General features: G+C 41.0%; 1 protein-coding gene across 1 annotated transcript in view; it reads right to left on the bottom strand.

Annotated features, from left to right (window-relative positions):
* Nucleotides 1-18,069, bottom strand: part of SLC24A2 (solute carrier family 24 member 2) — a 125,515-nt gene that overhangs the window by 12,409 nt on the left and 95,037 nt on the right. The window contains 1 exon segment of the mRNA XM_075741119.1: nucleotides 6,936-7,064. Coding sequence (XP_075597234.1) covers nucleotides 6,936-7,064 — 129 coding nt within the window.

Below are 18,069 nucleotides of genomic sequence, written 5' to 3'. Positions count from 1 at the left end.
GTTTGCATGTGTTTAGCTGAATGGTGGTTTGACGTCTAAATTTATAAATAACCTCATGCTTATTCAGAAAGAGTATTTTCAAATTGCTTAAACAGGTAACAATACCTTTCATTCATACATCAATAACTTTGTGCAACATCTTTCATAGTATAACAAAGGCTGCCATATGACAGAGCTAAAAAAGTACACACCTAAAATTTATTAGGGCATTTACTTTCCTTGGGAAAATAACCCACTTTTTCAATTAGAACAGAAGATATAGTAAGGACATATCGGCCATACTTTGTTTTGTAGAGAAGTTTGTTCTAAAAACATGTGAAACACTGAGGCCCTTCAATGAATTAAAAAAATCTGTATACCACCAAAGTAACTTCATTTTCATTTCCAGTGTCTCCCTTACTAATGTCAAACTTTGAATAGATAGCATTCTTGCAGCCAATGGGTTATATTCAGATTAATGATTTATTTTAATTTCTGTTCTTTCCAGTCTTTTGCATCATCCTTATTTCCTATTGGCTAGCTAGATCTATGTAACAAAAAGAGATCAAGTTAACTACTAAAGGAAGGAAACGTAACTGCAGTACTGTACCAGGCAATCACTGTCTAAATCAGATTAGTGTTTAAAATTAAATTTGTACTGTGAATGAATGTTAACAGCCTTGAATGAAACCACACTATTTATGGGCATTGACCTTCTGAACACAGATCCTCACTGCAGGTGACTTCTGACATGCCATGAGCAGAGTCCTACAAATTTTCATTAATAACCACTACAACTGCTTGTAGAGGTAAGTTATACCACTTTGAATACTTGTTCCAGCTGGTGCTCAATCCTGCACTACCTTTTCCTGTTAAGTACTCACTAAATCAACTTCCACTTTTTTGTTCTGCAGGGCCCCCAGAATTTTTTAGGCAGTGCACCTTGCCTGTACCCCTCTCCACTGCAGGACCTACCCCTGCTGCATCAGGAGACTTATTAGCCTGTGGGTCATTCCTAGGTGTTGTGGGAGCAAACAACTGCAGGGCTTTGCCTGAACGTTGACTTTTGGAGAGAAAATACTATATGGATTTTGCCAATTCAGCTTGTTCAAGCCATGATAAAGACCTCTTTTTTAGGGAGTTTACAGAGCTGCACAGCCAGCTTTTCTCGTGTAACAGACACAAGAGGCATTTATATGGGACAGCCTCACGTTTAGGAACTGATCAGCATGGGTGACCGTGGACTAAGAGGAGCTTAGTGAATTGGGCTGGCCATTACAGCTGGTCATGCAGCAATGACACTGTTCTTTTGTCAGCTGAACTAGAAAAGAGCAAGGCTGATCCACAGCTCATTGAAATTGTGTAGACTCTTTCTGCTGATGTAAATGGAATAAGATCAGGTCATTAGTATGAGAAAAAGGTAAAGTCAGCAATGACAATTGTGCGCGCTCATCTACAGGATGGGACAATTAAAAGATCCATATCTGCTCTAACAGCAGGTGCAGCTGAAGGCTGTGCTATAGAACACTTACTCACTCCCTGTGGGCATTTTACACAATGCTAAATGCCCTCCTGAAAATTGAGCTTGTAAACATTGACTAACATAACCTATACAACTCCACAATTGAATATACATAGGAACACACATTAAAGATGGTACAAATTTAACAATGCTCCCAAATCCCTTAATGTCAATAATTGAACTTCTGTTGGAGTAAGAAAATCATTCCAATAGGTGTTCTAAATGAACTATCTTTAAATATAGGCAAAAATAGCCACAATGGCACTTGGAAACATCCTTTTCATATAAATTCCACTACTGTCACAAGCACTGTTTTTAGAACTGCCCAGGGTACTTTGGTTGATAGGCTTCTTAACTGCTTCTTGACTCTTTACAGAACAAACAGAATTACTTTTTCAATTCCAAATTATTATCAAATCAGAAAACCTGACAATAAGCTTCCTACTCAGATGGACTTTTAATTTTAAAATCAAAACTTTATATGCATTGAGAGACAGAAGACCTTAGTCTGAAAATGAACACAATTTGATAGGAACACAAAGATGGCTGTTAAAATAGTGACTGACTCCAGTGGGAGCAGAATTGAGTCCGGAAGGGATAAAAGAATTTAAACAACATTTTCTGGTTTTAAAACTAAATAGCTAGCACTTCTTTTTCACCATTCTTGGTAGCCATCTCTTTCAACTTTCAACATTTTTTGTCTTCCTTGTAAAAACTTGTATTTTCTGGCAACACATATGTTGAATGAGATGATGAAGCGATAAGCTTGTTGCAGCTGGTCAGAAAATCTACACAGAGCACCACATCACAATACAATTTGAATAATCACTATACAACACGTAAGATATAAGCATACGTTGGCTTACACAAAATTAATACAGCAAAAGCCTTACTGGCCAGTAATAGCTCTCTGTCAGTGTGATTATATATACCAAATGGTTCTTGGCAAAATAACGAGACATCGCCTATGTGAGTCAGACACCCACAGAACTGGGATGGCTAAGAATTACGAGTCAGTAACTCTGCAGCATGTGTATTCCTAGCCTGTCTTAGCCAATCCTCTCCCAGTAAAATTAACTGATAAGCAGCAGTTGAAGACTAAGAGTACTTTAATAGGCGTAACAGTTTAATTACCTATTTTAAAAGGGGGAACATTTAAACTCAAGAAGGGCAAAATTTAAAACTTGTACATACTACAGGTGATGAAATCAAGAATGGACTCCATAGATGCTGCTATATAATTTGCATATAGATTAAATTTTTAAAAAGCAGTAATGAGTGTGCTGATTCTTTTTTGGATGCTGGATTTTATTTCCAGAGTATAATAATAATCATGCTTATTTTGTAACTAATGACAGCATTCTTTTGAGATTTATCTCATCGCAACTTCCTAGCTGTTGAAATTATAGAAAGCTGCCAATTCCAAGCATTTACCTAGAAGAATTAGTCAGAGACAGCAGACAACAATACTTCTCTCCATCTTTGCTAGTAGCTGTTGTGATGGTTGCCTTGTAATGACAGAGAACCCAGTTTAATACCATTTGGTTCTTTTGTGGTCATGGTAACAAAGAAATTAGAAAAGCCACAGCTCATTCAGTTCATATGTTATTTCCTTTTAAGAAAAGAGAAAGAATTTCGTAGTTTCACTGTATATTGGTTGGACTGGTGATGTTCCTGTCTATCGGCAATCTTAAGGACATTTTTCTTGGTACGTTTCTGTATTGATTTCATGCCAGTGTCTGAAAAACACGACTTTAAGTAGCAAGAATGATGATCCAAGTATGAAGGTTTTTCTTCTAAGAGACCGATCCTGAAAGATAGTAAAAGCTTAATAATTTGCAAAGTAACTGCCTTAATTTTAGCCAGTATTATTACAACATCTTTACTTTACCTTTAACGTGAATGAATCTTATGTTCATCTTGTACATAAATTTATCTGTGTTGCAAGCTTTGATTTTCCTTTCGTACTTGACAGTGCTTAAATCTGATTACTCAGAACCTGCTCCTGAAACTGGATCTGTGCAGGAACATCTTGTCTTTGTCCCCTTGGTAACAGTGCATTTCTATATGGCAACAAGAGTTCATGTAAGTTGTACCTCTTCATTGGTAATGGAAATTTGCAGAGATACAATGAACTGCCCCATATGGGTCCAGTGACAGCAGGACCGGAGCCCCAATAGCCATTTTTCTGGCCTGTAACACAAAGGGATGGACAGTGCAGTATGGCTATAACAAAAGAGACAGCCACTGACCCACTGACCCACCTTGGTCACACCATTTTCCTGTCAATCTTTCAATATCCCTTACTGTCCTGGTTTAACCTGAGAGGATTGATTTTCTTCATAGTAGCTAGTGTGGGGATGTGTTTTGGATTTGTGCTGGAAACAGCACTGATAATATAGAGATGTTTTTGTTCTATGGACCTATTGTTGAGCAGTGTTTACGCGGGGCCAAGGCCTTTTCTGCTTCTTGCACCGCCCTGCCAGCGGGATGGCTGGGGGTGGACAAGGAGTTGGGAGGAGACACAGACAGGACAGGTGACCCCAACTGACCAAAGGGGTATTCCATACTATATGATGTCATGCTCAGTTTATAAGGAGCTTGGGGGAAGAAGGGGGGGGGAGCGGCAGCATTCGGAGCAATGGCGTTTGTCTTCCCAAGTAACCGTTACGCGTGACGGAGCCCTGCTTTCCTGGAGATGGCTGAACACCTGCCTGCCCATGGGAAGTGGTGAATGAATTCTTTGTCTTGCTTTGCTTGTGCACGCAGCTTTTGCTCTACCTATTAAACTGTCTTTATCTCAACCCACGACTTTTCTCACTTTAACTTTTCCAATTCTCTCCGCCATCCCGATGGGGGGTGGAGTGAATGAGTGGCTGCGTGGTGCTCAGCTGCCAGCTGGGGTAAAACCACAACACTTACTGCACAAGGTGGACAGTACGTTTCTGGCCTTTACAGAACCACTGGGGAAATGAGCTATTAGTATGGGAACAATACCCATTATTCTTCAAAATATCTGAAAAAAAGTCAGGTACAAATTTCCCCAAGGGCACACCTACCTCTAGTGTATTGCTATTGCCAGTAACATTACTGATGTTATAGTAAGGATTTTAATATATACTGACTTAATGTGAGCAGGTATTTATTATTAAGCACTAAACACACATTAAAACATGTCAGCTATTGAATCAGCCAAGAGTTAGTTGAACTAATGCATAATTTGCACTAAGTATATAAAAGTCTGCATATGTGTACATCAGAGCATAATAAGGCCGTAAGGATTTTGTTAATTTTATAACCAGAGATCTTGTATATGAAATAATTCTTCTAGAGCTTCTGGGTCTCATGGAGCTAAATATAGCTTGATATAGTACAAGTAAATGCAGTCAAACCGTCTCCATTATGTGGAAATAAAAAAATTTTTCTTTTAGAAAAAAGACTCTAGGAGGAAAGGAGAATTCATTTTTGAAAAGTGGACACCCACAGAGGATGTCAAAGGCTCCATATGGTCTCTCAAATCATGATATAGCACAGGAGTGTTCATTTTATATATCCACATGCTAATCTGAGAACCCTGATGCAGAATTTGGGTTTCTGACTAAAATTGCCACACTTGCAAACCAAGCCCCTGATGGTAGGTCTACCTACAAAATCTATTTAAGTATTATTTTAGGTTTGTTTTAACTTTTGCCTCACAGATTTCACAGAAAGTCGTTTTCTGATGCACATGCTGAGCTGTGATATTGGGTTTTGTTTTTGTTAGGAAGGGAATAGCAGGGATGGCACACAGGCATAAGTGAGAATATTTTAGAGACAAACATACTAATGAGGCATCCTTGAAAAGTTAGACAGTTTATGCAACCATCTGGTTGACAGCAATGTTCAATGTAAGCAGCTTGTCGTACTGATACAGCCTGTTACCTCTGCTGTTATTACTACATGTAATTACAAACTACATTCCTTTTACTTCTGTATAAAAAGCTACTCCATTCAGTGAATAACTTTTTAAAACTCTGTTGCCCATTGATGTATCTGGCATATACAACTGTGCTTATCTTTTGTATTAGGGCAGGGTATTTTAGCTGTAGGGTGTCAGCATGCCAGTTCTGTTGCGAACAATACTGGTGTTAGTAATCACACACATCACACAGCTACATGCAACGTCTTGAGATATTCGCTCTCCAAAACCATTATTGTAACAACTGTTCTCATTTGTACAGTAAAGAATATTGGGTAAGGCTACACGCCTATTGATGTTAACTTCCACTTTTCAAAAGTCAAAATGATGCACATACTTATTTCTTAGCAGTACTTGCTCATTTAGGGCCAAATGATGAGAAAAATTACAGGGATGGTTTTGTATGGTAAAAGGAGGGCATAAACATGGAAATAAACAAACTTGAAATTCAAGCAGTATGCTCTCTGTGTTACCAAGGAAAAAATGTTTTCAGAGTTGTTTGAAAACTTTAAGAAAAGAAAGCTTAGAGATTGGAAGGGAAAATGTCAGTTTATATCCTTTAAGAAACCTTTATCTAAAAACAAAGCAGAGGTCTTATTTTAGCTTGCTTCTTGAACTGAAATGCAGTTTTTCAGTGTGTAGGATGGGAAAGTTTTTTCGGTGTGTGTTAGGAGGAAAAAAGAATTCAGGGTGTTGGTTTATAACCTTATAAGCTGTGCATCCTTCTCTTGCAGGAGTTTTAAATCTATTTTTGATCTAGAAAGGAAAAGAGATTAAAACACTACTAATGGATGTTTTCACCTCTTGACATTTTTTCTTTTACTTTCCATGAGCATTCCCAATCAGGTCTATTTGTATATGTGAATATAAAAGTGGTAAGACCTGATAACTTGTCACAATAAGTCATTTGTATTAATAATCAGTCTTACATTACTTCAAGCTGTGTTTGGGACAAAACTAGCAATTATTTTACACATGAAAGGACTTGGGGATCTTGTTCTAGTATGAAAATTAAAAGATGACAAGTAGAAGACAGAGGTCTAGTAGAACATTCATTTAAGAGAAATGCGTATCATACTTTTCAACCACAGAGAAAATTTAGATAGTCTAAAATCTTTCCAGTTGTACCCTTTAGGCACTGCAGATGGACAAACTTCCTCAGCACTCATGTGATATTCAGTGGAGATCTAGAAATGCAGGCCCCAAAGAAGTTTTAAGAGCTTTCACTTTGTGTCATGAAAGATTAGTGAATACAAATGGCAATCTTTATAGAGCTATTACTAACCAGTTGCCTATAAGCACAAGCACTCATTTGAAGATTTGAAGACTGATGTTGTGACCTCTTCTTCAAAGAAGAAACTATTAAAAAAAATCATTACCTGTATTGTTATATAAATCCACTACAGTCCCTTATTGGTATTTAGCTAGAGAGACACCCTGCTGTGCAGAACGTACTGACTCACAACAGTTACTTACAGGTTTTCTGACATCCGGGAGGGAAGCCCACAGTGGAAAAACAATGGGTAATACAAGAAGGTAGGTGAGCTGCTTGCGTGGGGTGTCAGGCCAGGCCAGGCTGAGAGGCTGGTCCTCATCTTCGTCATTCTGTAAGAAAAGCCACAGTGAGCAGAACATTAAAGTGGGTGAATGAGGTTAGGGATTCTTTCAAGAGAAGTCCTGAGGACTGTGCTGAGTTTCAGTGAGAACCCATGGGGTGTGAAAACCTTGCATTAACACCACACCTACCTAACAACATTAGCTAGGACACAGTAAAAAAGATTTTGGCCAGACTATGAGGTATCCCTGCACCAGAGGCTGCCTGACGATGTCCATTTACAGATGGAGCAGTGTCGTGCCTTCTCCCTAGAACCTTGTGCCTCTGACACATCTTCCCACAGGCTCTCCCTTGGGATGTGGGCTAGTCTAGTCAGGGATTAAATCTGATCTGGACTGCCTGGCCACATACATATATATACATAGAGAGAGAAAGAGAAAGACGGGGGGGGTGGTGGTGGTGTGTGTGTACACACACACACACACACATACATGTTCATATAAATAGAAATATATATGTGCATATATAAGTATATATATATATAACTTTTTAAGCTTTTGTGAATAACTTGAGAAGTTACTATTTACAAGATATATCTCTTAAATATACATATATACACACACACGCGCGCACACACACACACATATATATGTATTTTCTTGTTCATAGGACCATAGGGTAATTCAGGCTGGCAAGGACCTGGGGAGCCTCACTGCTCAGCCCGAGTGGCCAGACCAGGCTGCTCAGGGCTCTGCCCAGTCAAGCTGTGAAACCACCGAGGATGGAGATGGCCCAGCCTCCCTGAGCCCCTCCACTGCTGGGCTGTCCCTGTGGGGAAAAGGCTGCTTACCTCCAGCCTGAGCCTCTCATGTTTAGACCAGCCACAACGCAGCAGTCTTCATTACAAGCTGGTGCTAAAACTAAAGACATTCCTCTCCTATTTGTGTAGCTGATTTTTGCATCAGTCTCTAGTCTCCTTTTATGTGTATGCTGTTCACCAGTCATCTCTATTACTGAGTAGGTGTAGGGACCTTCTCTCACAACAGAAAACCTTTTAGCTGCCACACACTTCTCTTTCCTTAGATTGCTTCTGCTAACAAAATGGAGTCCTCTCAGACTGCCACAGAAAGAAAGCAAAGTGAGCATGATTCAGCCTTTTGGGTGTGCATATTAAAATAACTTTTTAACTTTTAACATAGGTAGACAATGTGTCCAGAATTGCACATGGATCTAACTTATACCACAGAATAAGGCAACAGGAAAAATTACCTACATGGTTCTTTCATGTAGATGTGTGCAACGCAAACCCCATTAAGCCTGTGGAAAGATTCCTAGAGAGTTCAGTGAAAGCTAAAGAAGTCCAAAAAAGAGTACCTGGTGAAAACTGTGTTTGAGAGCATGAGAGGTATACAACCTCATGTAATGTTCTTGTTTTCTTCCTTTGCAAAAAGGTGGTAATTGAGAATTCATTCCTCTCTGCAGTGTGCAAGCTACTCTTCCCAGACATTTATAATACAGGTTTCTGGTCAGTCTTACAGGTTTATTGCCCTGTCTTAAAATTGCTTACATAAACCTTATGACAATGCTGTAGGAAGCAGTCATTTGAATGGCCACATCAGTTATTTTTTTCTAAGCAAAACAGTTAATTGATGAAATGTCACCATATGTTGGTATCGTTCATAACATTTTCTACTTACTGTTAACTTTGATTGAAGAACCGGTCTTAATTATTCCACTACTATGAACTCCCGAATTGTTCAACTACTCAGCTACCTGAACTGATCAATACCTACAGAAGCAAGCTCAACTCTTAGCTCAGGCTCTTCCATCATGACTGTATCACCTCACACCAAAGGACTGGAAGCAAATCTCTATTTACCTCTTGCAACAGTGACAGGCTGCACCTACTTTGACAATTATGTGTTGATGTCAACAGAAGACAATATTTTGTTAGCCCCTATACTTTGCGAAACGGCCAAGTTGCATGACTGTGAGACAACAGTAAAGCAAACCAGTCATAATACGTATAATCATTACAAGATTTAAAAAATGTACATAGGTACAATTTGTCACACTCCCCACAGCACTCAGGAGGCTCCTGAGCAGCTTAAGAGGCTAGCTTTTGCTTTTAGCTTTCAGCTCTTTACCAAAAAGTGGGCAGATGATCTGTACTTCACTGCTGCAATCTGTTGAAGCCTGACTTTTGGAAGACTGGGCTGGTGCAGAAGTTTGTGGGGCTACTTCCTAAAAACCAAATCAATTCCTTTTCCATTCTGGTAGATGCTATTGGGGTGGGTGCATCAGTCTGAGATGGACGCTCAGCTTTGAAATATGACGACTGAGGTAAAATTTGAGCACAAAAGGACCAATTGAAGGGTTGCCTAGGTAACTCTTTCTGAGTGGCCTGTGTATAATTCAAGCAGCGGACTCAGCTGGAATAAAGCTCCATAAATGACTGCTTCATAAACAGCACTGAGTGACAAAGTACTTCCTGAATTGCTATCTTTAGAGATTAGCCATGATTAACGAGTGCATTTAATCACAACAAAAGCTTTACATTAGTCTGAGTTTGCACGTGAGTCTGCAAAATGCATAGAAATTAATACCTAAGTTGGTTCATGCAGCACTGTACCAGTACACACCACACTTCAGCACTGGGCCTCATTCTGGTCTCATGTCTGTGTCAAACGGCATTGAGCTAGCACGAGCACACAGGCAACATGAGTGGCTGGAGCAAAGGATCACAAAGAATTACATATGGAGATTGCCAGATGTCTCCTGAGAAACCTTGATCCATGTGTTTGAGGTCTTTTCACCTTCAGGTTGTACTGCCTCATCCCTCTCCCCAAGACAACTACCGCCAAAATAGAAGGCCAAACTTTAGCTCACAGTACAATAGGGCAAACCCCCTTTTCTCACTAGTTTAACTCCAGGATGCATTACAGGTGCTACAGACTGGCTCTCCATTTCCTATTTCGTAAGTCGGAATCAGCATCTGATTTTCAAATGCTGACCTTCCAAAAATCAGTGGAAGTAAGGAAGTTCAACGTATTTGTAAATCTGGCTTCCATGAATTTCAAAGCAGTGCTGAACTATCCACTGAGGATGAAGACATGAAAGGGAAATAATTTTGGCAGCTATAAAACCACACAATTGTGAGTGCCATGCACTGGACTAAGCAGCGGTGATATAAAATGACTCAGCACAGATTTATGGCAGAGATTGCATACGTTGTCTGTGGCTCCAGCCTATCTGCTATGTACATACTGAATATGCATTCTCACAGTTTGTAGAAACTAATACTGAAACTATAGTTTTGATTTATTTTAGTCTGTATGAGGAAAACTCAGTATTTGCAATTTGCAGTATGATTCTCTTCTGCAATGCTAAGAAGAAAAACAATGATAACATGATATACACACTGGAATTCAGTTGTCTGGTGGTGCCATTTTAGATACCTTCTGGTATCACTTGACCTCCACATGCTCCATCAGAAGTGGAGAATAGTCTGCTCGTTTATGATATATCTGCCACCACTATGCAAAAATCTTCATTTATCTAGGCCAGCTCAGGTGGCCTACCTACCCATCTATAGGCAAATGTGTCCTACCACAAAACTCATTCCCTGCTATGACTCCATTGCTAATTAGCTTTAAAGATACTGGAATGAACACATGGGAAAGCTGCATTAGTTGACATTACGAACTTTGATGACAATCCAGTATCTACACAAAGTTTCATGTGAACCTAAATTTAACCGCTGTCACAAAAACACAGGTCATATTATAGTCAAGTAAAACCTGAAGCTGTACAGACAGTCATCGTTCTCCTACATTTCCAAGTCCATTTTGGTGACTTGTCTAAAAGGATTGTCCAGAATATGCTAATGAACATAGAACTGAACAGTTTACTTATATTAATACAAATAGCATTAATTCTAAGTGTTGTAGATAGTCATTAAACAAATCAATACCATTCCTGGCAGAAATGACTGCCACCAGCATAATTTTCTCTCAACCAGGATGATCATCTTGAAGACCTTTTCCCAGGCTGCATTTAAAGGTTGATGTCTGGTAGGTAGTAAGTGATTTGGGGGAGGTGGGAGAGGATAAAGTAGTGTAAAATCTCTACAGTTTTATATAATATGGTAAGATTGCCTGAACTAAGAAGACAGAAACAGCTACTATTAAAGACTGAGGCAAAGAAGGCATTAAGCATCTAAGACTTTTCCTCATCCTTTGTCACTATGTTTCCCCTCACATCCAATAAAGGATGGAGATTCTCCTTAGCCCTCCTTTTGGAGCAAATGTATTTATAGAAACATTTTTTACTGTCTTCTACTGCAGTAGCCAGATTAAGTTCTAGTCAGGCGTTGGCCCATCTAATTTTCTCCCTGCATAACCTCACAACACCCTTGTAGGCCTCCTGGCTTGCCTGCCCCTTCTTCCAAAGGTCATAAGCTCTCTTTTTTTTCCTGAGTTCCAGCCAAAGTCCTCTGTTCAGCCAGGCTGGTCTTCTTCCCTGCCAGCTCATCTTTCAGCACACAGGGACAGATTGGTCCTGTGCCTTTAAGATCTCCTTCTTGAAGACTGTCCAGCCTTCCCGGACTCCTGTGCCCTTCAGGTCTGTCTCCCAAGGGACCCTGTCAACCAGGCCCCTAAACAGGCCAAAGTCTGCCCTCCAGAAGTCCAAGGTAGCAGTTCTGCTGACCCCCCCTCCTTACTTCTACAAGAATCAAAAACTCTATCATTTTGTGATTGCTGTGCACAAGATGGCCTCCAACCATCACATCACCCCCAAGTCCTTCTCTGTTTGCAAACAGCAGGTCCAGTGAGGTGTCTTCCCTAGTTGGCTCACTCACCAACTGTGTCAGGAAGTTATCTTCCACGCACTCCAGGAACCTTCCTCTCCACTGTATTGTATTTCCAGCAGATGTCTGGTAATTTGAAGACCTCCACGAGAACAAAGGGTAGTGATTGTGAGACTTCTCCGAGCTGCTTAGAGAATATTTTGTCTGCCTCTTCATCCTGGTTGCGTGGTCTATAAGTCTCCCACCACAATATCTGCCTTATTGGCCTTTCCCCTGATTCTTACTCATAAACACTCAAGCCTATCGTTACTATCATCAAGCTCGAGACAGTCAAAACACTCCCTAACATACAGGGCTACCCCACCACCTCTCCTTCCTTGCCTAGCCCTTCTGAAGAGTTTATAGCCATTCATAGCAGCATTTCAGTTGTGTGAGTCATCCCATCATGTTTACATGATTGCAATTGCATCATAGTTTTCCAGCTGCACAATGGCTTTGAGCTCCTCCTGGTTGTTGCCTGTGCTGCATGCATTGATGTAGATGCACTTCGCTGGCAATCCAGTGAAGTTCCCACCAACTGGAAGAGGGGAAACATAACACCCATTTTTAAGAAGGGTAAAAAGCAAGACCCAGGGAACTTCAGGCTGGTCAGTCTCAGCTCCGTGCCTGGCAAGATCATGGAGCAGACCCGCCTGGAGACTATGCTCAGGCACATGGAAGATAAGGAGGTGATTGGTGACAGCCAACACGGATTCACTAAGGGCAAATCATGCCTGACAAACTTGGTGGCCTTCTGTGATGGGGTTACTGCGTTGGTGGATAAGGGAAGGGCAACTGACGTCATCTACCTGGACTTGTGCAAGCCATTTGACACTGTCCCGCACAACATCCTTGTCTCTAAATTGGAGAGATATGGATTCAAAGGATGGACCATGTGGTGGATAAGGAATTGGCTGGATGGTCGCACTCAAAGAGTTGTGGTCAATGGCTCAATGTCCAAGTGGAGAACAGTGACAAGTGGCGTTCCTCAGGGGTCGGTACTGGGACTGGCACTGTTCAACATCTTTGTCAGCAACATGGACAGTGGGATTGAGTGCGCCCTCAGCAAGATTGCCAGTGACACCAAGCTGTGTGGTGCAGTCAACATGCTGCAGGGAAGGGATGCCATCCAGAGGGACCTTGACAGGATGGAGAGGTGGGCCCATGCGAACCGCATGAAGTTCAACAAGGCCAAGTGCAAGGTCCTGCACGTGGGTCAGAGCAATCCCAAGCACACCTACAGGCTGGGCGAGGAATGGATTGAAAGCAGCCCCGAGGAGGACTTGGGGGTATTGATTGATGAGAAGCTCAACATGAGCCGGCAGTGTGCGCTTGCAGCCCAGAAAACCAACCATGTCCTGGGCTGCATCAAAAGCAGTGTGACCAGCAGGTCGAGGGAGGTGATCCTGCCCCTCTACTCCGTTCTTGTGAGACCCCACCTGGAGTACTGCATCCAGCTCTGGGGGCCCCAGTACAGGAGAGACATGGAGCTGTTGAAGCGAGTCCAGAGAAGGGCCGCAAAGCTGACTGGAGGGCTGGAGCACCTCTCCCATGAGGACAGGCTGAGAGAGTTGGGATTGTTCAGCCTGGAGAAGAGAAGGCTCCGGGGAGATCTAATTGCGGCCTTCCAGTACCTGAAGGGGCCTACAGGAAAGCTGGTCAGGGACTGTTTATCAGGGCATGTAGTGACAGGACAAGGGGTAATGGGTTTAAGCTGAAGGAGGGCCGATTTAGATTAGATGTTAGAAACAAATTCTTTACTGTGAGGGTGGTGAGGTACTGGAACAGGTTGCCCAGGGAGGTTGTGGATGCCCCCTCCCTGGAAGTGTTTAAGACCAGGTTGGATGGGGCTTTGGGCAATGTGGTCTAGTGGAGGGTGTCCCTGCCCACAGCAGGGGGATTGGAACTAGGTGATCTTTAAGGTCCCTTCCAACCCAAACCATTCTATGACTCCATGATTTGGGCTATTGATCCTGTCACCATTTAGGGGGGAGAAGCCCTAATTCCTATGTGACTGTTATCAGGTGCTTCCATGGTTTCTAATGCATTGACAACCCTTACATCTTTGCTGCTGCGTGGATCTCCATCCCCTACCTCCTCTGAGATGGCTACAGGGGGCTGCGCGCACTAGTACAGGGACATCTCAAATGTGCTCCAGTGTACTCAGCACATCATGGAGCAGTCTGAAGGACCTGGCTAGCACATTGTCCCTCAAACATCATCATGCCACCCTGAGGCTTATGTCTATTGAGCCTGGTGTTACCCCTTTCCTCCCTTTAAATCTAGTTTAAAGCTCTTTCACTGAGCCCTGCTAACTCCTGTGCAAAGATCCTTTTCTCTCTTTGAGACAGGTGTACCCTGTCTGTCAGCAGCAAACCTGGTGTCGTGTAGACGGACCCATGATCAAAACCCCCAGAATTCTGCTGGTGACACCAATCTCGGAGCTATGTATTTTTCTGGTGGGTTTTCCTGTTTCTCCCCTCATAATTCCCTGCAACTGGAAGGATAGAGGAGAACACCACTTGTGCTCCTGATCCCTTACTCAGTCATTAAAGGTTTAGATATAAGCTGCATTAAATCTTCATACGTATTAGTAATGCATTTCTGTGAAATTCTCATTAGCTGTTGTAATTCTTTCCACTCTTGATTTATTATATCCTCATTTTTACTTACTTGTGCTTGGGACTGCCTTTTTGTTACATGTACATTTGCAGTGCTGAATATCATGTGTATACTCAGGCCTAGATGGGATGGACATGGTACCCTAGCACATAGCAATCAATAATGATATCAAAATTAATTCTCTAATATGTAAACACACCCTTTGCATACTCTACCAGGGTTAATGAGGTACATCTTTAAACTACAAAAAATATAGTTATGATTCCTTATTTTCAAGAAATGAGCTTAAAAGTGTTGTTTTGCTCTGTGTTCTCTTTTACACATCTGTAACAACTGTTCTTTTCTTTAAAACTAATCTATGTATATTCATAACTCTATTCTTGCTACTTCAATTCTTCTTCTGTGTAACTCATTACAAACAATGAAAAAGGTACCAAATCCCTGGACGCTTCATCTTTCACAAGTTCTTCATCCAAAACCATCTATCTAATACTTGTCTGTAATCCCTCAGAAGAAATCTCTTACAGGTTTGCTCAGGACTAGTTTGACAAGTTTTCCAATCTCCCAAGAAAATTTTTCCAAACACAGGAAATGATGTTGTGTTTCACATTATATAAACAATACAAACATATGGTGACATTTCATCAATAACGATTTTGTTTATAAACAACAGCTTATAGCAAACTCCATCTGCCAAAGTCACAATGTAGTCACTCCTTCTAGCAAACATCAGAAAATCATTATCTCCATGGATGCTTACACACATATTATCTTCGGAAAAACAGTTGCTTTTCTGGCACAACATTAAACTGCATTTTTATACTTTTTTCCTGACAGTGGGACAAAATGGAAAACAAGTACAATGAACCACCTCAAACTTATCTGAAATACTGAATCTGCCAATGTTTACCAACTAGTCTTTATTGTATAATAGCTATAGCATATGAATTATAATTATTATATTCTGAGGATTAGTCTGTTAGCCCAACTAAGCTGAAAAGCTGAGCTATAAATTCTCATACTTGGACATTTCTTGTACATTTTGAGTTCTGATATCATTAATCAATACAAAATTAGCAGTAGGACTCCAGAAGAAAGGAAACTGCAGACAGGAACTATTTGCAGTTCAATTTGCTTATGCTAAAGTATAGATATTGTACCACCTATAAAAAGGTAATTTCTTTCTTTGCTTGACAGTGTTGCAAAAGACTGCTGAGCTTGTTTTTTTTCTTGGAAGTGAAGAGCTCTGTACAACCCAACTTCTCACAATGAATGAATCAAGAAAAAATTATGATGTCTCAAAATGTTACCTGTCTCAGTGATGAGTACTGAGATTCAGAATTGAGAATGATTTTTTTCTTTAGAATAGCAAATCTCACCAAAGAGGTAGAGGACAAAGGCAATTGGAGCCCTACTGTGAACAGCCTCAAGTCTCTGCTTTCTGTTTCTTGTCTGTAACTGGAATCATTCATTTCTCTTCTCCTACATCTCATTTGGAAAAAAATACGTGAAAGAAGGTGAGATAGTAAGCTAGTACAGTAATATGCAATTTCTGTGGAGTAACTAAGAGAGAAAACAATGTATTTTCTCATGAATTCTTGAGTAAAATTAAACCCCTGAGCTTTCAGAATAAATTCTGTATATGTGGATACTCTTAGGGTAGCAAATTTGTATTAATCATCTCTGTAGTGTGAACTCACTGAAAAGAGTGACCTTTTGAGTGGAACCTATGGGAAGGAGTAAGGCCCAAGTAGGTATTTGCTCCAGATTCTGCTATTGCTGCTTGCGTCCTCTTTGGCTTTTAAACAAATATCTGAAAGCACAGCTCCTGGAGCTTACATGCAGTTTTTTATGCCTATGTTACTTCCAGCAGTCTTTGGGGAATTTGAAAAGAAATACTCTGAATGTAATAGTCAAATCTGCAGTCATCTCAGCAGGAGAAGTAACAGCTATGGTGTGATGGAGATACATCTGAAGAACTAGCCTTTGTCTTCATGACATTTTTCACTATCCTAGTTTCCAAGTCAAACTGGTATACAGCAGAAAAAAGTGTGGAATAGGCAACAGAGTAGCCTTGGGAAAATAAAGATCAAACCCTTTTGATAGCAGCACAATTCTCATTAAGTTACAGAAAGCTATGCCGGCAAAAAAGATGCAGGAATTTACTTTAGACTGTGTGTAGCAACTGAAAAAAACATTTGGGCTTTGGAAAATGTATTGTTAATGATCAATCAAACAAATACCATGGATACTGGAATATCTCATGGCCTTATAACAAAGGCTGCTCTAATCTCCTCTACCCTCTCTCTACGAAACAGAAATGTTTAATATAGCCCAGAATCATAGCCTGAGACAGAGAATGCAACACTATGCAGAATCACATAATGCTAATTTGATGCAAATGGAGTGAGTACCCCAGGGCAGGGGAGATCTGTCCCCACCAGGGGCTCTGTCCTGAGACACAGTGCACCCTCCTGCTGCTCTTTGGTGGGGAAGGCAAAACATGCTTTACCACACTGTTGCTCAGGTAAGCGGATTACATCCAATGAAAACAATAAAGCATCTGTGGCATTTTCCTACAACATACAAGTTGCCTTATATTTTCATGGAAAAGTTATCTCTGACATGGTTGGCATGTAAACATTTTCCAGTGGGGTTTCCATGGAAACAGGTAAAAGTGTGCGCATGTGTACGTGTGTGTGTGTGGATGTGTGTGCGTGCGCATGTGTGTAGGTGGGAGGAAAAGGTGTTATCTTCAGATTGGAAGCTATTTTTAGGAAAGCCACAGGTTAAAACGACTATGACTGAACATACTCAATCAAATGCTTGTTAAGAAGGTGGCAGGGGGAAGGGGAGGGGAGATGACTGGACTTCTCAGAAGGATCATTTCTCTGAAGGGCACCCTATAAAACATTTAATGATGTAGTCAGTGTCCTTTTAGTCTTCTTTCATTTTCTCATACACGCTCTGTACCACTCTATGAAGTCTTATATAATAGAGTCTTCTCCTTTGTGGCAACCTGATAAAGGTTAAGAGACAGAATGCCATAAGTAGAACAAAATCCCTGAGGAAGATGCAATACCCAGCAGGAGGGAAGGAAATTTCTGGCTGCAAATGAAGCAGGAATGTCTTACAGACTGCATGGTGGGAGGAGGTATTGTTGCTTGCTGTGCTGGTTAGGGGCTGGGAAGGAGACCACAGCTGTCTGTCCTTCTCAGCTGAGGATGCTGATTTTATCAAAGTGTAGGACATCTGCTGCTGCTTATAGTGGGAGTGGGATTATATGAGTCTTACTGTCTGGGACAAATGACTGGGTTGCTGGGGACACTTTCTGGAAACCCTCTGTGAATCTCTACAAGCAGCATCAGGACAGAGTTTATCTTGCTGCTCAAGGGCTTGGGGTAGCAAAAGGACAGCTGAGGTTCTCTGGAGGAGAATGGAGTAAGAAGAATGAAGTTCAGGGCCTGGGAAAAAGGTAAAAGTAAGACAATGGAGTTCGGAAGAGACAAATTAAGAAATTAAAAGAAAGGAAAAAAAAAGAAAAGGAAATAAAGTGAAATTCACCTAGTTCATGAAATCTTGTG

Source organism: Balearica regulorum, chromosome Z, assembly GCF_011004875.1.
Source record: "Balearica regulorum gibbericeps isolate bBalReg1 chromosome Z, bBalReg1.pri, whole genome shotgun sequence".
NCBI classification, from domain to species: domain Eukaryota; kingdom Metazoa; phylum Chordata; class Aves; order Gruiformes; family Gruidae; genus Balearica; species Balearica regulorum.
The sequence above is the reverse complement of the archived record's forward strand: the minus strand, read 5'-3'. Positions and strand labels throughout refer to the sequence as shown.